The following is a 26,659-nucleotide window of genomic DNA, read 5'->3' on the forward strand; positions in this document are numbered from 1 at the left end:
TGACCACGTGTTCTCTTGATAAGTGCGTGAATTTCATAATTTTCCTGTCCTGCTAAGCATTCAAAATGTAACGAGTACTTTGTGATCGGGGAAAATGTCAAATCAAATCAAATCAAATTGTATTTGTCACATACACATGGTTAGCAGATGTTAATACGAGTGTAGCGAAATGCTTGTGCTTCTGGTTCCGACAATGCAGTAATAACGAACAAGTAATCTAACTAACAATTCCAAAAAACTACTGTCTTATACACAGTGTAAGGGGATAAAGAATATGTACATAAGGATATATGAATGAGTGATGGTACAGAGCAGCATAGGCAAGATACAGTAGATGATATCGAGTACAGTATATACATATGAGATGAGTATGTAAACCAAGTGGCATAGTTAAAGTGGCTAGTGATACATGTATTACATAAGGATGCAGTCGATGATATAGAGTACAGTATCTACGTATGCATATGAGATGAATAATGTAGGGTAAGTAACATTATATAAGGTAGCATTGTTTAAAGTGGCTAGTGATATATTTACATCATTTCCCATCAATTCCCATTATTAAAGTGGCTGGAGTAGAGTCAGTGTCATTGACAGTGTGTTGGCAGTAGCCACTCAATGTTAGTGGTGGCTGTTTAACAGTCTGATGGCCTTGAGATAGAAGCTGTTTTTCAGTCTCTCGGTCCCAGCTTTGATGCACCTGTACTGACCTCGCCTTCTGGATGATAGCGGGGTGAACAGGCAGTGGCTCGGGTGGTTGATGTCCTTGATGATCTTTATGGCCTTCCTGTAGCATCTGGTGGTGTAGGTGTCCTGGAGGGCAGGTAGTTTGCCCCCGGTGATGCGTTGTGCAGACCTCACTACCCTCTGGAGAGCCTTACGGTTGAGGGCGGTGCAGTTGCCATACCAGGCAGTGATACAGCCCGCCAGGATGCTCTCGATTGTGCATCTGTAGAAGTTTGTGAGTGCTTTTGGTGACAAGCCGAATTTCTTCAGCCTCCTGAGGTTGAAGAGGCGCTGCTGCGCCTTCCTCACGATGCTGTCTGTGTGAGTGGACCAATTCAGTTTGTCTGTGATGTGTATGCCGAGGAACTTAAAACTTGCTACCCTCTCCACTACTGTTCCATCGATGTGGATGGGGGTGTTCCCTCTGCTGTTTCCTGAAGTCCACAATCATCTCCTTAGTTTTGTTGACGTTGAGTGTGAGGTTATTTTCCTGACACCACACTCCGAGGGCCCTCACCTCCTCCCTGTAGGCCGTCTCGTCGTTGTTGGTAATCAAGCCTACCACTGTTGTGTCGTCCGCAAACTTGATGATTGAGTTGGAGGCGTGCGTGGCCACGCAGTCGTGGGTGAACAGGGAGTACAGGAGAGGGCTCAGAACGCACCCTTGTGGGGCCCCAGTGTTGAGGATCAGCGGGGAGGAGATGTTGTTGCCTACCCTCACCACCTGGGGGCGGCCCGTCAGGAAGTCCAGTACCCAGTTGCACAGGGCGGGGTCGAGACCCAGGGTCTCGAGCTTGATGACGAGCTTGGAGGGTACTATGGTGTTGAATGCTGAGCTGTAGTCGATGAACAGCATTCTCACATAGGTATTCCTCTTGTCCAGATGGGTTAGGGCAGTGTGCAGTGTGGTTGAGATTGCATCGTCTGTGGACCTATTTGGGCGGTAAGCAAATTGGAGTGGGTCTAGGGTGTCAGGTAGGGTGGAGGTGATATGGTCCTTGACTAGTCTCTCAAAGCACTTCATGATGACGGATGTGAGTGCTACGGGGCGGTAGTCGTTTAGCTCAGTTACCTTAGCTTTCTTGGGAACAGGAACAATGGTGGCCCTCTTGAAGCATGTGGGAACAGCAGACTGGTATAGGGATTGATTGAATATGTCCGTAAACACACCGGCCAGCTGGTCTGCGCATGCTCTGAGGGCGCGGCTGGGGATGCCGTCTGGGCCTGCAGCCTTGCGAGGGTTAACACGTTTAAATGTCTTACTCACTTCGGCACACAGTGGTGAGAACTATAGGGAAAATGTATGGAGTAAAAAGCACAATACTTTCTTTAAAGTATTTTTACTCAAGGCCGACAACACAGGAAAAAATTGTGATTTTGCTTTCATCTGTACATTTTCAGATTTTTGGATATTTTGCAACTGTAACTTCCAACATGTACAAATATATACATACTTTATTTGTACCATTTTATCCCAACTCCGTCAACTACCATAAATGTCGTTCTTGATAGCATGTTTCATGAAGAACTTCAACCGCTATTTTTAAAACTTTCCATGTTGAATCATACAACGTTCAAAAGCTTATCGTTAGCTAGTCCATACATGGCTATATCATTTGTAGACGTAGTGCTTCGTGCTGAAAGATTAGTAATTTCCTGACATCCGATTGGTTACCGGCATTTAAAGGCCCTTTCCGGCAACCTGATTGGTTAAAACGTGCCCCACAGCACTTCCTTGTTTGAAAATATCTCCCGCGAAGAATCCACGTAAGTAGTGACAAAATGAGAAAATCTCGAAGAATATACCTACAGTATGTGAATACAAATAGGCGATATCAGTTAGCCAATGCGAGAAAAGTAGTGAATGAAAGAAAAAAATAGCCTGATCCGCCGATCGAGGCAGTGGCAGTACAGGAAAAGGAGGTAACAGGTGTGCCGAAAAGCTCCCCCCTGCCAGAATCCCCCAATCGCGTGAACGCGCTCGCACTCAATTCTTCATTGCTGCGACTTGCTTGCTAGTTGAGATTTCTGATCACGTTAGGCTGCATTTCATTTGATTGTTTATGTCGGTTTGATCGTGGGAGAGGCACTAGTAATGTCTGCAGTTTTCGGTTTGGCTATTTGTTTCAAGTGTATTAGTCTATAAATAAATATCTTTGCCAAAATTCGTCATCTCTCCCATGACTTATTCGACTAGTAGTTGTACTAGCAGCGATCAACCAGACAGCAGCCAGCCAACAGTGGCTTTTATTTTTATGTCACAAATAAACTAACTTGTACATTATTTAATTTGCACTAAGTGTCTAAACACTGGACTGAAAATCACCATAGACCCCACCAACCAGTGATTCTGTAATTATGTCATGATATAATGTGCATACGGTGAAGTTGATCGTGATGCATTTAGGAGTGTTTACACTTCCTCCAGGCTACAGGAGTGCTCCAGGGTAGAGGGGCATTTGATATGAGGATGGTTCTTCTAGCCCATGAACTTGGACTTGGTTATGCAGCTCTAAAGAAAATAAGCAAAGACCTAGGGATTCCTTTCTTGCATTCAGCTCATATCAGAGACATGACAGAATGACAGGTAAATAAAAAGGGAGAGTTGCCCAATATTGTCAGGTGACTTGCTGTGTATAAATAATATGTATTTCCTTGCTCCAGCAAATGTATTCAAAGTTAATAAAACAGAGTGTTAGGATAACTATATAATGAGACTGTAATATAGGCCTACAGTGTCATGGGGCTGTAGCCTGATGTGATTAGTGAGAAATTAGCTTTACATAAAGTAAATACATGCTGATACGCAAATATTTAAATAGGATAACATGCTGATATTTACATAGGATAACATGTTGATATTTACATAGGATAACATGTTGATATTTACATAGGATAACATGTTGATATTTACATAGGATAACATGCTGATATTTACATAGGATAACATGCTGATATTTACATAGGATAACATGCTGATATTTACATAGGATAACATGTTGATATTTACATAGGATAACATGCTGATATTTACATAGGATAACATGCTGATATTTACATAGGATAACATGCTGATATTTAGTCATGCAGTTATGACTGTAATGTTGACAGACATAATAAGTAATTTTCCCCCCACTTTAGTTTCAGAAATTCAGAGGGCTACAGTCAATGGAGAGTGCTGCAAAGATAATTAGAAGAGCATATGCAGATATAGACCCAGACATAGCAGAGTTGCAGAAGGAGGATGAGGATGCCATCATAGACATTCATGTATCCTTCGATGGCACTTGGCACAAGAGTGGATTCACTTCCAACCAAAGGGATAGGTGTGTGCATTGGTGCTGGTACCAGCGAGCCATAGAAAAAGGAGAAGATCCACCCTGTCACAAAAACCTTGGAGGGCATACATTTTTTAATAGAGGCTGCACAGAAAATGGTACCTGTATATCATAGCATGTCAAATGATAATGTCCTCAAAAGAATGTAGCATGGAGGAACCCAGAATTCAAATGAATGTCTGAACTCTGTAATATGGTTGCGATGCCCCAAAATTGTCTTTGTGGGCAAAAGTCACATTGACGGAGCAGCCAGTATTGCAGTAGCCACGTTCAATGAGGGAGCCACTGCTATATCAAATGTGATGAACAAATTGTTGCTTGACAGCACTTTGGTGACACTGGAAGCAATCAGCAAGGAGTTGTGAGAGCGGATGCTGCTTCAATGGGAGTGTGCCAAGCGTAGGCGCAGGTCACATGACAGTCAAGAAAGTAAAGCGGCACCAGCAACAACTCAAAGAGGGCCTTAGATATGGGGCAGGCATAGCTGATAAATGTTCTGCACATTTCAACAGCCATACAAAAGCCTTGTATGTGAGAAACTGAGCAAAGTGATATGAGAACTTGCCCAAAACTGCAGATTTGCCCAACAGACCAGTATTCAAAGGATATGCTCTATTGCTTGAAACATAAAAGGTATATTTTGTTTATTTTTAATTAATGTGACATACATGATTATATTTATGGAAAGTACATTTTAATTCCATTAGCCAGTCTGTATCGGCCATTTTCTCAAAATGACATGTTCCTGGTGCGCCAATTCATTTTTCTCAGTCTTCAAAGGACGTACATTCCCATTATTCCACACAGTCTGACCATTGAATGTCTTATCACAATAATACAAAAACACATTCTACCTTGAAGCAATGTGTAAAAAAAACAGATTCTTGTAATATGCCTCATTTGCATATTTTTATTTTAAAATAATTAGAACTTGTAATACAATAATATCTTGGATTTATGTATACTTTCAACTGGTAAAGTTTCAGTCTGATGAGACTAAAGACTTAAAAAAATGCCTATTCACCTGTGGTGCCTGGCCTAAAGTACTTTACACCACTGATCTAAGCATTGAAAATCCTTTACAAAATTCCATGTAGCTTTAAAAAAATGTAATACTATAGAACTAAATATTTGTTTTTTTATTGCATCACCATATCACAGGACAGGTTTGACATGAGGAGTGCATGGATATGGGTCATATACAATAACAGTGACATTTTTTTCATGACACCCGTGTGATCATAGCACACAACACATTAATTCACAATAATAATAATAATAATCTTAACAGAATTAAATCATATCAAATGTTATTGGTCACATACACATGGTTAGCAGTTGTTAATACAAATACATACAAAAGCAAAGCAACAGACCTAAAAAAGAAATAAAGCTTATTTGCAGCTCATGTAATACTAGTGTGTATCAAATTCAGTTTGTCAGTTAATATAAGAAGATTTAGAATAACAGATGTTTGGTAAGTGTCCATGAAATGTGATAACCGATAATAAAATGCTTTTAACATTTTTATCCTTGCTAATTTTGACACTGGTCCCACAGCACCTTTCTCATGCCACAACAGCATTAGGATTTCAGACCAGTAACTCTCCAATTGCCAGCTCATTTCATCACCTCCAAGCCCAAGATGAACGATTAACCTTGAGCACTTTCTGTTACCGCATCTCTAAAATCGATAGGTAAGAATACTTTAGGCACTGTCGACTTATTCCACATTTTGTTGTGACAGCCTGATTTTTTTCTCTCACCCATCTACACACAATAACCCACAGTGACAAATGTAAAACCTGTTTTTAGAATAAATAAATGAAATACAGATATCTAATTTACATAAGTATATGTTAGCTTCACCTCTGGCAGCGATTTCAGGGTAAGTCTCTTAAGAGCTTTGCACGCCTGGATTGTACAATATTTGCACATTATTCTTTTTAAAATTCTTCAAGCTCTGTCAAGTTGGTTGTTGATCATGGCTAGACAGCCATTTTCAAGTCTTGCCATAGAGACTGGTCCCACAGGTTGACTACCTTACTCAATAGCATTAGGATTTCGGACGAGTAAGTCGCCAATTGCTGGTTCATTTCATCACTTCCAAGCCCAAGGTGAACTGATTAACATTGAGTGCTTTCTGTTACTGCTTGGCATCGCTACCATCTACTGTAGCTAACTGTCATATTAACAGTTTTTTCACAAATATGTAAGAGAGAAACGGCAACGTAGTGTAACAATTACTGTACTGTTGGCAAAAATACCTAGAAATACCATACCTTCCTCATTTTACACTTATACATCTTTCAGCAATAAATAGATTGGAAATACTTGTTACTACATTAATACTACAACACTAGCTGTATGTCCCAGCATTGTGATGCAGAGCAGTTTCAAATGTTAGCAGCAAGAACACATTTTCACCAAAAAAGATCTATGGCTTTTCTCCTTCCTGTCTTAGGTGAAAATGAAGTTCTTGCTTTGGAAAAAGACTGCCAACGTCTCCTGCATCACTGGTAAACAAGTTTAGGGGGTTATTCGAGTATTGGAATTAAAAGAGAATGCAGGAAAGTGCACAACATTGAGTGCTTCACAGAACTACATCATTTTAATTTGTCTGCAATGAAACTAAAAACCTACATGGTCTAAAAGCTCATTTTCTTTCCCTTTTGAGAGGTAGAGCAGCAGTCCCGAAAGGATTACCTGTCAATAATCCTACTGGCTAAATTTTAAGATAATGCCTGATTCAGTATTCTTCATTGACAGGATAGATGTCATCTAGGTCCTTTGGGGGGATTACAACACCATGGATGAAGCCCCCTCACCTTCATTTGAACGAGATCTGCAGTAACGGCTGATGATCACGCTGATCACAATAACCAGAGGTGACAGGACCGAGAATATAATTAATCCTGAAATATAAACAGAGCATAACATTTGTCAATAAATAAATGGGATATGGAACTGGAGATGCTTCAAGAGAGGAAGTTCACCCGCAAATAAGGTAACATTGCGATTTGAGCATAGTGTATGAAAAGCACTTAAGTTATTATTATTATGACAGTACAACATTTTTCCAAAAAGGCTTCTTGTATGGTATTTAAAAACATCTAATTTTAATATATCCATGTGAAGAACATCAAGAATTTATGAGATATTGGAGTGGAGCTGATTCATGATACACAATACAGTAGATGGTTGTAAAACTGATATTCACTTTTGTTGCATTCCACTTATATTTATGTAACAGTTCCACATGTTTGTGCTATCAATCTATCCCCAAATGTAAAAAGCATGAGTTCTCCAAACTTTCTGGAAAATAAAACATGTCATGAGCTTCTCATTTTTTCTAGCTTTTAAAAATAGGCACATTCTTTTCCTCTACCCTGCAACTCTTCCCCAGGTCCTTAGTGTACAAGAGAAAGTAGTGCACTGTTTTTCTGTCAATATACATGGTAAAATAATGGTTAATAAACAACTCTAAGGGGGGCCCTACAAAATGTGTGATTTCTTCACCCTACCCCCTCCTGGTTTTAGATTTGTTTTGCTTTTTCACTCACAAAATTACAATTATTCATAGAGAAACAATACAATTGGATGTTCTGATTCCATGTCAATGATTACCTTACATCAGAAGATCATGATTTTTAAAGTTGGGTAGAAAACAAACTTTTTGTTGTTGAGTGTAATTCCCCATTTTATTGCACATCTGGCTCTTTAATTGTGCATCTAGCAAGTGAGGAATGTGCCATCTAATGTGCTGGTCAATCAATAGTTCAGTACTGCTGCTGCTCATTTAATGGTAAAGTTGGCAAATAACACAATAGATACAAATGATATACAGTGCATTCACAAGGTATTCAGACCCCTTTAGTTTTTCCACATTTTGTTACAGCCTTATTCTAAAATTGATTTCATATTTTTTTCCTCATCAATCTACACACAATACCCCATAATGACAAAGCAAAAACAGGTTTTTAGAAATGTTAACAAATGTATTAAAAATAAAAAACAGAAATATCACATTTACATGAGTATTCAGACCCTTTGCTCAGTCATTTGTTGAAGTACCTTTGGCAGCGATTACAGCATCAAGTCTTCTTGGGTATGACACTTCAAGCTTGGCACGTCTGTATTTGGGGAGTTTCTCCCATTCTTCTCTGCAGATTCTCTCAAGCTCTGTCAGGTTGGATGGGGAACAACGCTATTTTCAGGTCTCGCAAGAGATGTTCAAATCGGGACATTCAGAGACTTGTCTCGAAGTCACTCTTGCATTTGTCTTGGCTGTGTGCTTAGGGTTGTTGTCTTGTTGGATGGTGAACCTTTGCCCCAGTCTGAGGTCCTGAGCTCTCTGGAGCAGGTTTTCATCAAGGATCTCTCTGTACTTTGCTCCGTTCATCTCTCCCTCGATCCTGACTAGTCTCCCAGTCCTTGCTGCTGATGATGCAATCACCATGCTTCACCGTAGGGATGGTGCCAGGTTTCCTCCAGACGTGACGGTTGGCATTCAGGCCAAAGAGTTACATCTTGGTTTCATCAGACCAGAGAATCTTGATTCTCATGGTCTGAGAGTCTTTAGGTGTCTTTTGGCAAACTCCAAGGGGGAAGTCATATGCCTTCTACTGAGGAGTGGCTTCCGTCTAGCCACTCTACCATCAAAGGCCTGGTTGGTAGAGTGCTGCAGAGATGGTTGTCCTTCTGGAAGGCTCTCCAAACTTCTTCCATTTAAGAATGATGAAGGCCACTGTGTTCCTGGGGACCTTCAATGCTGCTGACATTTTTTGTTACCCTTCCCCAGATCTGTGCCTCGACAAAATCCTATCTCGGAGCTCTACGGACAATTCCTTTGACCTCATGGCTTGGTTTTTGCTCCAACATGCACTCTCAAATGTGGGACCATATATAGACAGGTGTGTTCCTTTCCAATTCATGTCCAATCAATTGAATTTACCACATGTGGACTCCAATAAATTTGTAGAAACATCTCAAGGATTATCAATGGAAACGGGTCTCATAGGAAAGGGATACTTACGTAAATAAGGTATCTGTTTTTTTTATTTTTTTTATAAATTAGCAAACATTTACAAAAACCTGTTTTCGCTTTGTCATTATGAGGTATTGTATGTAGATTGATGAGGGGAAAATAATATTGAATACATTTTAGAATAAAAAATAAATAATACTTTACAGCCTTAAAAGTCAAGGTATCTGAATACTTTCCGAATGCACTGTACTTACTCATGGTATAGACAAGTCTGCCAGGTAAGCCTACTTTGCAGTTAATTTAATTGAGAAGGTTTTGGGGAAAGTATTTCTGTATCACATCCACTGACTACACACGATAGACAGACTCGAGCACCAAATAGACAGACTGGGGCTGAGGTAATAGGCATATATTGTGTTAGGTTTGGCTTTTAAGACAATAGTGGATAACCAGGTGTTGGATAATGTCAATGTTGCATTTGTTAGATAGTAAGTAGCTGGGAGTTTGCAGTGTCTGATACTTGTGAGATTTGTTTATGACAGTTTGCCGTGGAACACGTGAAAATTGCATGTACTTTAAGAATTGTTTGGCGATCGACCTGTTCGGAGACCACTGGTGTAACGAATAAAATAAAACTCTATACTTAACCATAATGAGCATGTTGAACGTTTGTAGAGGCAGTGCTGGCAGTTTTCAGAGGCAAAGCTTGGTTGCTGACACTTATCCCTATAAAAGGAGAAAATAAATAATATGAGCAATATGATAAAATAATGGCTAATGGTATAAGACACTGAAATCGAAGGAAACCTTACCAGAGAAGTGGAGACAACTTTCTTGCTCTAGACAACCCTCAGGCATTATTGCTTAAATATGCTAATGATTCTGAACTGTGGGAGGGTCTCCTACAATTTGTCTTTATTTTAAACTCAAAAGAAGTGTGTCGTTCTCCCACCTGGTATTGTCCTCTTCATATCCCACTGTGTTTTGTATATTCGGTTTTTGTGTTTGGAACAGAACTTGAGTCTGGTCTGGACCTTAGGATCTTAAATTTGAGCCAGTTTGCTACAGCAGGGAATTTGAACTATGTGGATTATAAATGTGGATTATAATTAAATTGACATTTTCTGTAGGGGTTTATACATGTTTTGTTAGGGAAAATGAAGTTGACATTTTAAAAGTGGGAATTACAAGCTGTACATGCAAATCCTCTTCAAAGAAAAAAGTGATACAATTAAGATCCTACATCTGTATTGATTGTCTCGGTGTCGGATACATTTTTACTCAGTCTTGATTCTGTCTTGGACAATGAGGACTGCTAATCTGCCAAGACCAGCAGAGTGAAAAACTCTAATATCAGCTCCCATTCAGTCAGCCCATAAAACCGCTTCACCAGGCCAAATATCTACACTCCTTACATGACACAATATATTTTTGCCTATTGCAACCTGGGCTTCCTACTTTACTCATAAAGTAACTGTATTTTATTTTTATAGAAAAATATCCTAATTTTATCGTGCTCATCAGAATTTAGATGATTCGGTGTTGGGAAGAGTATGGGATATTGTTTGAAAGTTGTACGCTCACTATTAATAAGGGGAGACCGTGGGAAGTTGTAACACATTTTGTCTTTTAATCTATTATAGACCTGTTTGGGTTTGTTATCATTTGTAGAGTGACTCTTGTGAGAACGAAATTACAAGATTGTTATAAAACTGTTATTGCATCAAATGGTTGTTTTATGCAACAGAATATGGGTCTCTTAGAACTGTATTGCGTCTTGTTTTGGGGGCCAGACCCTGGTTTCTACACAATGAGAACAGTCTTTACAGCAGATACTAATAATTTACACGAATCCTAACCTTGTGACCCATTCCACACATCTGTTGTTTGTCATGTAGACTAAGGGGGTGTATCTTTGCAATAAAAAGTGTTTGTATTCTTTGTCTCATGGCTCTCAACGAATCATCTAAGTGTGGTTCTTCGACCAGCCATCGTTATTGTAGAGCACATACATCATTCACTTGTGTCTGTGGTGTGACATGCTCTCCTTATTTTTAATGTATTTTTTTCTCCCCAATTTCGTGGTATCCAATTGGTAGTAGTTACAGTCTTGTCTCATCGCTACAACTCCCGTACGGACTCGGGAGAGGCGAAGGTCAAGAGCCATGTGTCAAGAGCCATGTGTCCTCCAAAACACAACCCAACGTAGCCGCACTGCTTCTTGACACAATGCAGATCCAACCCGGAAGCCAACGTGTTGGAGGAAACACCGTACAACTGGCCAGTGTGCACTGCGCCCGGCCCACCACAGGAGACGCTAGTGCGCGATGAGACAAGGATATCCCTGCTGGCCAAACCCTCCCTAACCCGGACGATTGTGCATTGCCCCATGGGCCTCCCGGTCGCGGCCGAATGTGACAGAGCCTGGGCTCGAACCCAGAATACCACATAATTAATTATCTTAAAAAATATATATACTTTACCATAATGTGCGATATGATTGTTTGCAGTGTTAGTGGATGTCATAGAGACAGCTGGTCTGCTTATCGCTGATGGAGCAAAAAGAGTGACATGAGCAATATGATGACAACAACGCTTTATATGAACATCAATGGTATGTTGTGTTATACACCAATAACATCAGGAGCAACCACACCTGAGAAGTGCAGCCTGGTCTCTTCATATACCCCATCCTGTGAAAGAGAAAGGTGGAAATATTTAGAAATGTTTACTAGGTTGGCATTTGGTAGGCAGTAACAGAGAAGAGGAAGGTGAATTGTATGAGTTGACCTACCTTGGTGGTGCAACCAATAGTTAATGTGACATTGGGACATTCACGGAGGATGACTTTGCCAGAGATCACTTCTTCGCATGAAAAACTGCATTCACCTTTGCCATTTTCATAGTAGGCAATGGGCTGTAGTGAATAAATAATCTTTCACATGTCATGTCTCAATTGACATGGCCCCTGCCATAACATGCGTCATTTAGCAGACGCTGTTATCCAGAGTGAATTACAGTAGTGAGTGCAGCAATTTTCGTACTGTCAATGGTGATATGTGAAGAAAAAATGGCTCTAATAAAGATATCTTTATCACATTGTATCTACTTGTCATGACTACACGCTGTAGAAAATAGATTACCTTTTTGCCAGTGGTCCAGCTCTGATCACATTGGGGATCCACTGCTCCAAATGGTGCTTCAAGTGTGTTTGTACCCTCTTGACATGTGTAGGAAACCAGCTTCTCCCCTACTGAGGCTGCGCACACTGAGACTGAGAATACAGAGACTGAAAAGTGAATAAAGAAAAAGGACATGAGGGATGGGAATCCACCTCACCCCAAGAAAGGATCATGTCGACCTAAAGCCACTGTATTATGCAGCATACTAGGCAGTGTCAGCTTAACGGAGGTGGTCATTATAGTCTATTTGGATTTATTCTGGATCCACATTAGGGGCTGCTAAGGCAGCAGCTACTCTTCCTGGGGTCCAATCACAAATACATACAACACACTACTCTACCATAATACATCTACAATACAAAATCCATAATACAGCAAAATAACAATATTCTGATGTGTGTGTAGAGTGCCCGTGTTAGCATGTGTTTGTGAATGCTGTGTGTGTGCCTGTGTCTCTTCACAGCGCTGTTTCATAAAGTGTTGTTTTGTCGTTTTTTAAATTCTGATTTTACTGCTTGACTGAGTTATATGATGTGGAATAGAGGGAGTGACTTTACTGAGTAAAGTAGTTGTCATCATTGAATTTTTGCGAATCACAAACTGAAGGTTTGTCTAGATAGCAGGTTAGGATAACTAACGTGGCAGGTTAAGATAATTAACATAGCGGGTTAGGAGAATGGGGTTAAGGTTAGGAAAAGAGTTGGGGTTAGGCATAGTTAAAATGCTACAGTTGTCAACAACTGGTACTGGCCAGCAGCATACCACCCTGCATACCACTGCTGGCTTGCTTCTGAAGCTAAGCTGGGTTGGTCTTGGTCAGTTCCTGGATGGGAGACCAGATGCTGCTGGAAGTGGTGTTGGAGGGCCAGTAGAAGGCACTCTTTCCTCTGGTCTAAAAAAATATCCCAATGCCCCAGGGCAGTGATTGGGGACACTGCCCTGTGTTGGGTGCTGTCTTTTGGATGGGACGTTAAATGGGTGTCCTGACTCTCTGAGGTCATTAAAGATCCCATGGCACTTATCGTAAGAGTAGGGGTGTTAACCCTGGTGTCCTGGCTAAATTCCCAATCTGGCCCTCAAACCATCACGGTCACCTAATAATCCCCAGTTTACAATTGGCTCATTCATCCCCCTCCTCTCCCCTGTAACTATTCCCCAGGTCGTTGCTGCAAATGAGAACGTGTTCTCAGTCAACTTACCTGGTAAAATAACAGATAAATAAATAAAAAAGTAGCAACAACCATACAAACCATCAGTATCATTACACCTGGCAGGAACTTGTGGTGCGCACAAGACGTGTACATGGAGGGTTAGGGGGAAGGTGTTGTAGGAGATGATTGGTTGGTGGATTAAGCCAACTAAACCGATGCCTGTGTCAGGAGTCTCACAATATTTCTATATTGGCTAATGAAGGCCAAGCTTGACACGTTGGTCCACCGGACTCTTCGCGCATTTGGGCGGAAGTGTCTGAGAATGAGATTAGCTACATTACAATGCAAACGGCATGTCCTAAATTAGGTATGACTAGGCGGCTGTTGATATCCCCTTTTCAGCATGCGTGAACTATTTTCGGGATGTATTTTTTTATTAATTTGCCTACCAACGCATGCGTGAGATGTAACCTAATCTGACACAGCCCAATTACTCGAACTACCAAAGTCACACACTAAGAAACTGGGTGATGGTTCTGTGTGGAACCATAATGACAAATAACCCTTTGAGCCCTTCAATGGTTCTTTGCAGTTCACAAAAAGTGTTTTTGCTCTTTTAGTGATAACAGATATCTCTTAATAATGGCGAGACGCTCATGTTTCCACCCTAACAATGGGAGTCGTTGGGCATTGGGTTTATTTTGGACAGATTTTGGCGAGTGAAACCTCTCGCTTTGCCTCTTCCTCTCTGTAGGTGCGGCAGCTCATTCAAATATTTTGGGGTATGGTTTGCTCAGATCTCTTTTTGTGCAACCGCCGGCTTGGTTAGGTTGTGTTTCGGGTGACGCATGGCTCTCGACCTTCGCCTCTCCCGAATCCGTACGGGAGTTGCAGCGATGAGACAAGACTACTACCAATTAGATACCACGAAATTGGGAAGAAAATAAATAAATAAAAATATGGCCAGTGAAGGTGTCTTGTGACAGATGTAACGGATGTGAAACGGTTAGCTTAGTTAGCGGTGCGCGCTAAATAGCGTTTCAATCGGTGACGTCACTTGCTCATCGAGCACCAGCGACTCCTGTGGCGGGCTGGGCGCAGTGCGCGCTAATCAAGGTTGCCAGGTGCACGGTGTTTCCTCCGACACATTGGTGCGGCTGGCTTCTGGGTTGGATGCGCGCTGTGTTAAGAAGCAGTGCGGCTTGGTTGGGTTGTGTATCGGAGGATGCATGATTTTCAACCTTCGTCTCTCCCGAGCCCGTACAGGAGTTGTAGCGATGAGACAAGATAGTAGCTACTAAAAAAAATTGGATACCACGAAATTGGGGAGAAAATGGGGTAAAATCCCATCCTATGGCGTTCTGCATTAGCATTAAACAGCCCCCGTGATATGCAACTTTTCAGGGAAGCTAGAAACCAATATACACAGGCAGTTAGAAAAGCCAAGGCTAGCTTTTTCAAGAAGAAATTTGCTTCCTGCAACACAAACTCAAAAAAGTTCTGGGACACTGTAAAGTCCATGGAGAATAAGAACACTGTCACTACCGATAAATCCACTATAATTGAGAATTTCAATAAGCATTTTTCTACGGCTGGCCATGCTTTCCACCTGGCTACCCCTACCCCGGTCAACAGCACTGCACCCCCCACAGCAACTCACCCAAGCCTTCCCCATTTCTCCTTCTCCCAAATCCAGTCAGCTGATGTTCTGAAAGAGCTGCAAAACCGGACCCCTACCTCTGGACCCCTACAAATCAGCTGGGCTAGACAATCTGGACCTTTTCTTTCTAAAATTAGCTGCCGAAATTGTTGCAACCCCTATTACTAGCCTGTTCAACCTCTCTTTTGTGTCATCTGAGATTCCAAATATGGGAAAGCAGCTGCAGTCATCCCCCTCTTCAAAGGGGGGGGACACCCTTGACCCAAACTGCTACAGACCTATATCTATCCTACCCTGCCTTTCTAAGGTCTTCGAAAGCCAAGTCAACAAACAGATTACCGACCATTTCGAATCCCACCATACCTTCTCCGCTATGCAATCTGGTTTCAGAGCTGGTCATGGGTGCACCTCAGCCACGCTCAAGGTCCTAAACTATATCTTAACCGCCATCAATAAGAAACAATACTGTGCAGCCGTATTCATTGCCCTGGCCAAGGCTTTCGACTCTGTCAATCACCACATCCTCATCGGCAGACTCAATAGCCTTGGTTTCTCAAATGATTGCCTCGCCTAGTTCACCAACGACTTCTCTGATAGAGTTTGGTGTGTCAAATCGGAGGGCCTGTTGTCCGGGCCTCTGGCAGTCTCTATGGGGGTGCCACAGGGTTAAATTCTTGGACCAACTCTCTTCTCTGTATGCATCAATGATGTCGCTCTTGCTGCTGGTGAGTCTCGGATCCACCTCTACGCAGACGATACCATTCTGGATACTTCTGGCCCTTCTTTGGACACTGTGTTAACAACCCTCCAGACGGGCTTCAATGCCATTCAACTTTCCTTCCGTGGCCTCCAATTGCTCTTAAATACAAGTAAAACTAAATGCATGCTCTTCAACCGATTGCTACCTGCCTGCCCGTCCAACATCACGCCCGTCCATCATCATCTGAACGGTTCTGACATAGAATATGTGGACAACTACAAATACCTAGGTGTCTGGTTAGACTGTAAACTCTCCTTCCAGACTCACATCAAACATCTCCAATCCAAAGTTAAATCTAGAATTGGCTTCCTATTTGGCAACAAAGCATCCTTCACTCATGCTGCCAAACATACCCTTGTAAAACTGACCATCCTACCGATCCTCGACTTCGCCGATGTAATTTACAAAATAGCTTCCAATACCCAACTCAACAAATTGGATGCAGTCTATCACAGTGCCATCCGTTTTGTCACCAAAGCCCCATATACTACCCAACACTGCGACCTGTATGCTCTCGTTGGCTGGCCCTCGCTTCATACTCGTCGCCAAACCCACTGGCTTCAGGTCATCTACAAGACCCTGCTAGGTAAAGTCCCCCCTTATCTCAGCTCGCTGGTCACCATAGCAGCACCCACCTGTAGCACGCGCTCCAGCAGGTATATCTCTCTGGTCACCCCCAAAACCAAGTCTTCCTTTGGCTGCATCTCCTTCCAGTTCTCTGCTGCCAATGACTGGAACGAACTACAAAAATCTCTGAAACTTGAAACACTTATCTCCCTCACTAGCTTTAAGCACCAGCTGTCAGAGCAGCTCCCAGATTACTGCACCTGTACATAGCCCATCTATTATTTAGCCCAAACAACTTCCTCTCCCCCTACTGTATTTATTTATTTTGCTCCTTTGCACCCCATTATTTCTATCTCTACTTTGCACATTCTTCCACTGCAAATCTACCATTCCAGTGTTTTACTTGCTATATTGTATTTACTTCGCCACCATGGCCATTTTTTTACCTTTACCTCCCTTATCTCACCTCAATTGCTCACATTGTATATAGACTTATTTTTCTACTGTATTATTGACTGTATGTTTGTTTTACTCCGTGTGTAACTCTGTGTTGTTGTATGTGTCGAACTGCTTTGCTTTTATCTTGGCCAGGTCGCAATTGTAAATGAGAACTTGTTCTCAACTTGCCTACCTGGTTAAATAAAGGTGAAATAAAAAATAAAAAAATATCTGTCTTTCCCTCAACACCTCATGGAATGGTATGTTTTTTATCTCGCTGTATACAGATCTAAACTTTGTTAGCCAATCACAGACTGTGTTGTTACCAGTTCCAAACCAATAAGAGTTGTGTCCACAGCTTTCAGAGGAGTTCATAGTTGCTATTTTGTATCCTTGGGGTGTCCCTTCAGTCGAATAGAGCAGTTCATAGACTTTCCCAGAGGGTCCGTCTTATTCGGGCTCCTTGTGATGTTCCTACCTCTATTTTATTTATTTTTTAAATTTAACTCGGCAAGTCAGTTAAGAACAAATTGGGATTAACTGCCTTGTTCAGGTTGCAGAACGACAGATTTTTTTTAACCTTGTCAGCTCAGGGATTCAATCTAGCAACCTTTTGGTTACTGGCACAATGCTCTAACCACTAGGCTACGAGGCAAGAATAAATGTAAAATGGTTAAGTTCAATGTTAGTTTATGGTTTAGGGTAAGGACTTCCCAGTGAATCCAGATAGAGTGAGAGACGGGCACGGTATTTGAGAGCACAGCAGCGACACAGACATTAATTTATTTTCGAGTTTTCGAGTGTCTGCCCAAGATAGTTTCTTTAGAGATGATGAAAAGAATTACCAAGATGTCCTTGATCCAATTGAGGACTAAGTAGGCTATATTTAAGTTGTGATATCGTTAGGAAAAATTTACTACTACTGTGTTTATAAGTCCAAGTACTTTTTTGTTGATAACGAGTTGATAACGCATTGTCGAAAGCACGTAGGCAATATTATTTACGGTGTCGATAGTTGAGTAGGCAAGTGTACATTTGACTTGTAAAAGACACAAACACATAATCTAATCAAAGTAATCAAACTAACTTCTCGCACCTATTGAAATGTAATGTATTTTTAGTGTGTATTATGTTGCATTAAAAATGTCAGTTACCTATTAGATCAAATTCAGTGTGCGCACGCCTGATTTGACTTGATCCATGTTCAGATGAGGCCATTTCATGTATTTATTGCTTTGTATGAGAAGGCAGTTTGGTAGAAGGTGGACAGTTTGAGGATGCTACAGTCACTACAGGAGGAGGTTCTTGGGACACTGCTATTTAAGTCTGAGCAGAGGTTGACGAAAACGTTCAAAGGTGGTGGTGTTTATGTCGTTTTATTTTGAATACCAGGCAGATGTTGGAGTAGACATGAAATGGTGTAAACTGAACAGGTTGAACTTGTTGAGTACACTGGTTGAAAAAGCGGTTCCAAAGGGTTATACGGCAGTTACCATAGGAGCACCCTTTAAATAACCCTTTTTGGATCGAGTAACAACCCTTTTGGGTTCCATGTAGAACCATCTGTAGAATGGAACACAACGTGGTTCTACCTAGGCACCAAAGTGTTCTACCTGGAATCAAAAAGGGTTCTCCTATGGGGACAGCGGAATAATCATTTTAGGATCTAGATAGCACATTTATTGCCGTGGTTTTCTGTAAAAATAAATGCAACAGGCCCTGTGCGTCTCTGGAGGATCTAGCAAGATAGTGAATCATTGTATCACTGACTCAGTATGACTATAATGAACATTTCTAACTTACACCGTTATGCAATTATTAAGAGACTTGATACAAATAACTAATCCTGGCAACCAATGTTCTAGCATTAATGAATTGAGGCAAGCAGATCAGAGATGCCAAGGTGGTACCCAAGAGTATGCTACGGTATGTGTAAATAACAACTACCAATAGACCTTCTAAATTATAAGCATTTGGTCAATCAAATAATGACTCTGTAAAACGAGGAATGCAGTTACTCTATTTAACTAATAGGATGAAAGAATTGACACTCAGACAATTACAGTGTACATGAAATACATTATACATTACAGAATTACACAGAGTATATGACTATCACCAATAGGCTAAAACAACGTGGTAACACGTCTTCAGTTCAGAATAGTCTCTAAGAGAAAACACAATGTTTTTTTCTGATACACACGAGCTTGGTAGCAAGTTCTCAAAGTATGAACAAATTCACTGTCCTTTTAACCAAATTCAATCAGAAACTCACGCACAACCCGAATTAACATTTCTTTGCACTATGCTAGTTTTAACGAAAGACAGGAAATCACAGCCAGATTCGAATCTAATAAACTCAATGTAAATTATAGGAGCGCATTGTGTCGCTCCCTCGTTGAACTATCGGCTGCCCGACGAACAAAATAACACTCCGTGTAACAATAAATCCATAGCACTTATAGTACAATAAAATATATACAAATTCGTGACTCTTTGTGAACTCTTGAGAAATTCAAACATGACAATTTAATTTACACAGTCACATTAATTTCGTTGATCTGTCTTCACACCTCCCCTGGCGTCCAGTGACCCAAGGACTTCCATGAGAACGCCTCTTCTTAGAGATCGCCACAGATAAGGTATGTTTGAACCTTGTGATCGCCCTCAGGTGGTCTGCCATCCAGACAATTTAATAAATCATGATTGAGTCATCATGCTGGGCTTTGCACGCCAGCCAGTCACCAGTCGCGAGTATATCGTCTTCTCTCAATCTTCCACTATACAGTCATCATTCATGGAAAACAAATGAAAAATCAAAGGGCCTATGCGGAGCATCGAAACGTTTTTGTTGTTGTTTTTTCCGATGCCTGTTTATTCATAAAACAGCAGAAGATATTAAATATAATTAATCACAATGATTAACCTATGCAAAATAATAGGAAAACATTTCAAGCTTATTAATAGCATTACATTTAGAATAATTGGGTACACATAAGGCACATAAGGGAAGTCAAAGAAAGGAAAACACAACAAGATTCTAATCTAATCAGCTATATTTAAATGATAGGAGCGCACCCTTGTGTCGCTCACTATGAACAGTGCAATAAAATATATCAACATTCATAGCTCTCTACGAACTCTCGCTTCGTGGTGGGCGGCATCACCATTCTGTCAGCAGTACCAACACTGGCACAGGGGTTTCTCCAAATAGTCAATCTCAAGGTTAACCACTGGGTCACGTTAAGTAACCGCCACTTCCAGGTAGGTACTGTTAAGGTGTATGACTCCAGTGGTCATGACCCCGTGCTGGAGTTTCTCTCACAACTCATCTCTCTATCTTTTCCAGGGACCATCCCTTATAACCCCACTGACATCAAATATTAGACAGGTATCCTTTCTTTTCTGTCTGCCATTAACATTATTGCATGTCTAATCAAACATTTTAATTAAATCTTTCAATAACTGTATTTTTACATACCTGATAATCATTTAACCTGTGTGTTTGCTTATGTACCCTGTTCCCTTTACTCTGCTTCTGTTCTCCAGGACCTAGGGGTTCTGCCTAACACTCAGACATGGATCCACCTGATGTCCTCCATTACCAACCACCCTCTAACTTTTCATTACATCGTCTACAGCTACTGTTAATGTCATTATCTGCTAAGAAAGAGCAAGAACACTATCATACTGGGCACATAATGTGAGATACACAGATTAGCTAAAAACACTAGCACTGCAAACACTCAGAACAAAGAGGGCAGCAGCGCCTGGAATTTGCAGTTTCCCTATTCAAGTATTATATTTACCCTGATGCCTGTTCAGATGGTAAATAACATTAATCACAATGGATAGCCTATGCAAATTAATAGGAATACATTTAGCCTAATTGGAACAAATATGATGTGGGGGAAAGTCGGGATCCTAGTCAGGCTTTTGTTTGTCAATTCCAGATGAAATATAGGTCTTCATGTGTATGAAATCTGTAGGCAATTGTGGGCTAAATCATTGACAAACAGCATAAATGTTAAGGTTTCAACATGAACTGTGATCAAAACAGGCTGTGGTGTTTTCAGTTCCGTTTAGTCTAAGGATATGCGTAAGAACGCAACTGCACTGAAATGAATAGCCTGATTCAATGGGATTCTCCTGAATAATACATGTTTTTATCTTTTAAACTGTTTGGCCAATGCATAGACCCATACCGATTCTAACTTTTTTGTATTTTGCATTAGGCATAGCTCTACATTGCAGAGCATTTAATAAACCAAGCATATTTTCCTGTGATGTTTAGGCTGAGCAAGACCTTTGATATGCTAGTAGACTATGCGGAAATAAGCCTGGAGTTTATCATTGTTATAGCCTAGATCGCTTTATAAAATATGGACCGTTGCTTTTCCTATGGCTAAGCAAACAAGTGGTAGCATATGCTTTTTGCACATCTCCTTAACAAGGCCTATATCCTCACATACCCCCTCAATTCGAACCCTGCTTTTAATCATAAAACATCTCCACAGAAATGTATAAACGAAGGATTGCATGTTGACAGTGATTGTGTCTGTTAATCTGTTAAAAAGTGTGTGTGGGGGGGGGGACGAGGTCAAATCATGACATCAGTGATTTTCAGGTCAGAGAAAGATGCCAGAGATTCCGAGTTGGATGACTGTTCAAAACAAAACAAAAATCCCAGTCTGAGTTCCCAGTTGTCTTGAACGCACTGAAGTCGGAAGTCAGAGATTGCCGACTTCCGAGTTGTTTTGAATGCGCCACTAGAGAACTAGGCTACCTCCAACAAAGAAAAGGGGGATACCTACCAAAAAGCCTGTGTGTTTGTATTGATGCGAGAAATAGGCATATCTATACAGTAATGGTGGCTTCGATATCAACTAGCCTAATCATTTTTGTATTGAGGTGATAAGCCTATTTTAGCTAAATCAACAAGTGAAATTGATGGACTAAACAGACACTTAATTAAACTAACACGAAACGTGTACCACATGTAGACGTTTTTAAGGCGTTCATGGGAAGATCATTCATAATAAACTTACACGCGACATGAACACCATGTGAACACACGTCTACATGATGTGAAGTGGTGCCAAGATGGCGGCTTGAACATATGCTGTTTACCGAGCCCCGTACCAAACATCAGAAAGATTGTGAAAAAAACAAGTTTACAGTCATTACTATTACTGTTTTTAGTTGTTCAAGATATAAGACCTTTCCTGTGAGTTCCCTTCATTTTTCATTCTCCTTCCTCTCCAATCTGTATTAATAAATATCATACTATTAGATCAACTACTTTGGTTAACAGATTCCCATTGCTTGCCTCATTTCTGTATTTTATCTCAAAAACATTGTTTGGAATAATAAATTGGCAGGCTCTGTAACCATATCTTTACTTTTCCTCCTCTGTCTCTTTCACTCTTCTTCCTCCTCATCTTCCTCTCCACTGCTAATGTTATCCATGAACATTTCTAAATATATTTTCACACTACTTATTATAATGCCAAACCATTAAAATTGTAATCTACAAAAATATTCTCAGAATTAATTGTGCATTCATTTAATATAATCATATTTTCAAAATAGCCTGTCCACTGCATGTTTACATGTGAAAGTTTTTTAACCTAGCTACCATAACAGTAGCTAGCTAACTTAACTTAGCTAGTTAACTGAGTCTACATAGCTAGTGTTAGCTAGCATAACCTATTTAAAAACTTATAGAGCAGATCATCTATCTATATAATAAATTGTGACATTATAACAGCACTAGCTAGTATTTCAAACGATTGTAACTTACCTGACTTGAAAAGACGTTTGTGGTGATGTTGTGGATTCACTTGATACATGATAGCTTCTGGCTGAGTTTTCCACTGCAGTTTTCTCTAAAACTATCACGAGCAAGTAGTTAGTAGAAGAAGAGTGAATGAAGCCGCAAAGTTAAAAACGGGGACATTTCCGGGGACAGGCCACCGAAAATGGGGAAAGCAAAACGATTCAAGACCAATATTATCATCCTCTTCACTGCCGGATTCTACAGGGATGCTGTCTGGAAAGCTGCTGGGAAGAACGCCTTCCTTCAGAGCCATGGTATGCGTTTCGCCGAGCATCTCAGCCCGGAGGACATAGAAAGAAGGAACAAGTTGTGGCCAACGATCAAGATAGCACGAAATGAGGGAAAAGCTGCTTACTTCGTTGGAGGACGAGGCTTCATCAACGGTTCAGAAATCAATATTCCTCCCTAAAATCTCACCAGAAGGAACAGATTGATGGTTTCAGCCATGGTATTCTCATTTTCCTTATATTGTTAACCTAACAAGCATCAGGTAAGAATCAGCATTTTTCGGAAATACTCAGGTACTTCAATTTATTAGTTTGTTCTAGAGTTCGACCGATTAATCGGAATGGCCGATTAATTAGGGCCGATTTCAAGCTTTCATAACAATCCGAAATCGGTATTTTTGGGTGCTGATTTGCCGTTTTTTTTTTTATACCTTTATTTAACTAGGCAAGTCAGTTAAGAACACATTCTTATTTTCAATGATGGCCTAGGAACGGTGGGTTAACTGCCTCGTTAAGGGGCAGAACGACAGATTTTCACCTTGTCAGCTTGGGGGATCCAATCTTGCAACCTTACAGTTAACTAGTCCAACGCAATAACGACCTGCCTCTCTCTTGTTGCACTCCACAAGGAGACTGCCTGTTACGCGAATGCAGTAAGCCAACGTAAATTGCTAGCTAGCATTAAACTTATCTTATAAAAAACAATGGATCATAATCACTAGTTAACTACACATGGTTGATGATATTACTAGATATTATCTAGCATGTCCTGCGTTGCATATAATCTGACTGAGCATACAAGCATACAAGTATCTAAGTATCTGACTGAGCGGTGGTAGGCAGAAGCAGGCTCGTAAACATTCATTCAAACAGCACTTTTTTTGCGTTTTGCCAACAGCTCTTCGTTGTGCGTCAAGCATTGAGCTGCTTATGACTTCAAGCCTATGAACTCCTAATAGCGTTTCAAACGTCACTTGCTCTGAGCCTTCTAGTAGTTGTTCCCCTTGCTTTGCATGGGTAACGCTGCTTTGATGGTGGCTGTTGTCGTTGTGTTGCTGGTTCGAGCCCAGGGAGGAGCAAGGAGAGGGACGGAAGCTATACTGTTACAATAGTCAAAGGTTAATGAAATATAAATGGTATAGAGGGAAATAGTCCTATAATTCCTATATTAACTACAACCTAAAACTTCTTACCTGGGAATATTGAAGACTCATGTTAAAAGGAACCACCAGCTTTCATATGTTCTCATGTTCTGAGCAAGGAACAAAAACTTTAGCTTTCTTACATAGCACATATTGAACTTTTACTTTATTCTCCAATACTTTGTTTTTGTATTATTTAAACCAAATTGAACATGTTTCATTATTTACTTGAGGCTAAATTGATTTTATTGATGTATTATATTAAGTTAAAATAAGTGTTCATTCAGTATTGTTGTAATTGTCATTGTTACAAATAAAAAAATAGTCAGATGAATCGGTAGCTGCTTTTTTGGGCCTCCAATAATCGGCATCGGCATTGAAAAATCATAATCGGTCGACCTCTAGTTTGTTCTTGTATGACCAGAAGACCTATTTTGTTTACAAACTTACAAAGAAGACTGAAAACAGTATTTATTTTTCATGTATACAGTAACTAAGATACTGTTTTAAAGGGCATACATGTCTGCTCTGACTTTACACGGGTATTGTTCTATTTAGTTATTAATACTTATTTCCAAGTGAAAAAGGTCTTAGGAACATGTATATGTAAACCAGTTTTTTATTCATTTTTTTCTGATCAGTTTACATATGCACTTAAAATAGTAGGTACCCTTTTATTTAAATTATTATTTTGTATTTTATTTCTCAGAATATTTCTTGATTACACTAAAGAGGGTTTTTAGTCTCTCTTACTACAAGAACCCTTGGTTTGGTCTTGAACATAATTTTCAGTTGAGTTGAATTTCAAAACTGGAAAACGTCTAGCTCAAAGGTTATGGAATAAGTTCTTTTCACTTTAAATTGACTTAAATGGTGCAGATCTCGGTCCCTTATCGTTTACGTTCACTGCTCCGAAGTCTTTGACTAATCCTACTACAGTTAACTTTTATATAATCTTTGTTTTGTCTTTGTTTATAGTTTCTCTTAATGCTAGGGGGTTACGAAACAATGTGAAGCGCAAGACCTTATTTATATTTGCTAAACAATTTCGAACAGATTTTTGCTTTTTTCAAGTCACTCAATTTCGGCTGATGCCAACTTCTGCCAACTTCCTATTTCTTTAGACTTGAGAAATTTCACTCTAAAAATAACACTATCCATAAGTTAAACATTGATGGTGTTAATACAGATGACCAAACATTTATGGCTAAATACTGTAGCAATTTTACAAAAAATTGTATAGCTCTACGTACTGTCAGGAATCCACAGATATGTTGTTTTTTAACTCACTGAATAATGAGCTAATCAGTGATATAGAATCTAAACAGTGTGATGAACCCATCAAAGTTGAAGAGATTATAGTCTATCAAACATCTAAAGAACAATAATGGAATTGATGGAATTACATCAGAATTTTACAAATTATTTTCTAAGCCTTCCTATTTGAAGTCTTTATAGAGAGTATTAAAAACAATGTTCTCCCTCCTACAATTTTTATTTTACCTTTATTTAAGTAGTCAGTTAAGAACAAGTTCTTATTTTCAACAAAGGCCTAGAAACAGCACCACCCAATGGTACACAGGCCTGGAGTGTAAAAGTGGAACTTTTGGCTGATAATTCTTTTGATATCTTCCTGCCCAATGTAACGGCTGTTGATAGCAGGAGGTACAAGTGTCTCCTGGCAGCACCTGTAGGAGAGCAGAACCAGGAGGGGCAGGTTCACCTCAGAGTGACAGGTGAGTGTGTTCTATTCTCATTGTGTGCTTGTTTTGGTATGTAAACAAACTGTATACTGCATGTGGATGTTTTAAATTGGACCCCAGAGAGTTCCTCTGTGCTGATATATACTCTTTTAAAGTTTCCAGTGGTGCTCAAGGATTTGTGTATTATTTTTTCATTTGCAGGTTGCCTTTACAATAAGTCCACAGACCAATCAGAAAGCAATACCATCCTAGTTCTTTCCATTGTGGGCCGTCGACATGAGCTATACAACTGGTCACTGATGGTCTAGTGGTTAGGATTCGGTGCTCTCACCGCCGCGGCCCGTGTTCGATTCCCGGTCAGGGAACATACTGTTTTTCTTTGCTCTGAACAGATATTTCTGTACTAACAGTTTTCACCAATGTTCTCTTCATAATACTATGATAATGTTATATCAGTGTAGGCTGCTGAGGGGAGGACGGCTCATAGCCGAAAAACCAGATTGCATACCAGAGAGAATACTATAGACATCAAGAAAGCCAGTCAATTGATTATTGACAAGTTTTCCAACACTTTTGATGAACGAGAAAAAATAGAAATAGGCCTATAACAGTTAGGATCCGCTTGATCTCCCCCTTTGGCGATATACCACAATCCCCCGAGGTGCCTTATTGCTATTTTTATTTATTTATTATTTAACTAGGCAAATCAGTTAAGAACAAATTCGTATTTTCAATGAAGGCCTACACCTGCCAAACCCGGATGACGCAGGGCCAATTGTGCGCTGCCCTCTGGGCCTATCAATCACTGCCGGTTGTGATACAGCCTGGAAAAAATGGTTACCAACGTAATTTGAGTTTTGCTAAAACATAATATCAGTCAGTGTCTGATATATTTGTTTATTTGGCTATTACCGGTTTCAGTCTTCAATAGTATCAGCA

The 26,659-nt window shown here is 40.3% G+C and overlaps 1 protein-coding gene across 2 annotated transcripts; it reads right to left on the minus strand.

Moving 5' to 3' along the window:
* Window positions 1–4,694: 4,694 nt before the first annotated feature.
* LOC112222890 lies at window positions 4,695–22,884 on the minus strand. Of its 2 annotated transcripts, none has more exons than XM_024385746.2 (7): window positions 22,613–22,884; window positions 12,195–12,325; window positions 11,846–11,968; window positions 11,708–11,744; window positions 11,535–11,600; window positions 9,700–9,777; window positions 4,695–6,979 (listed from the first exon to the last, which is right to left on the minus strand). In XM_024385746.2, exons 1-7 carry the CDS (start codon window positions 22,659–22,661, stop codon window positions 6,864–6,866), a joined length of 600 nt encoding a protein of 199 aa, XP_024241514.1. In that variant the 5' UTR covers window positions 22,662–22,884; the 3' UTR covers window positions 4,695–6,863. The 2 variants fall into 2 exon arrangements, with proteins under 2 accessions (XP_024241514.1, XP_024241513.1); XM_024385745.2 differs by having other exon boundaries at window positions 12,195–12,340.
* Between the last annotated feature and the right edge of the window lie 3,775 nt (window positions 22,885–26,659).

The sequence above is a fragment of the Oncorhynchus tshawytscha genome, linkage group LG23 (genome assembly GCF_018296145.1).
Source record: "Oncorhynchus tshawytscha isolate Ot180627B linkage group LG23, Otsh_v2.0, whole genome shotgun sequence".
Classification (NCBI taxonomy): Eukaryota; Metazoa; Chordata; class Actinopteri; order Salmoniformes; family Salmonidae; genus Oncorhynchus; species Oncorhynchus tshawytscha.

Excerpts from the sequence above, each read along its gene's own strand:
- LOC112222890 (XM_024385745.2), bottom strand. The coding sequence starts at position 22,661 with ATGTATCAAGTGAATCCACAACATCACCACAAACGTCTTTTCAAGTCA. Across the intron at positions 11,969-12,194 it reads GCTGGACCACTGGCAAAAAG|CCCATTGCCTACTATGAAAA; the intron begins GTAATCTATTTT and ends TATTCACTACAG. Across the intron at positions 9,778-11,534 it reads CAATCATATCGCACATTATG|GGATAAGTGTCAGCAACCAA; the intron begins GTAAAGTATATA and ends CTCCTTTTATAG.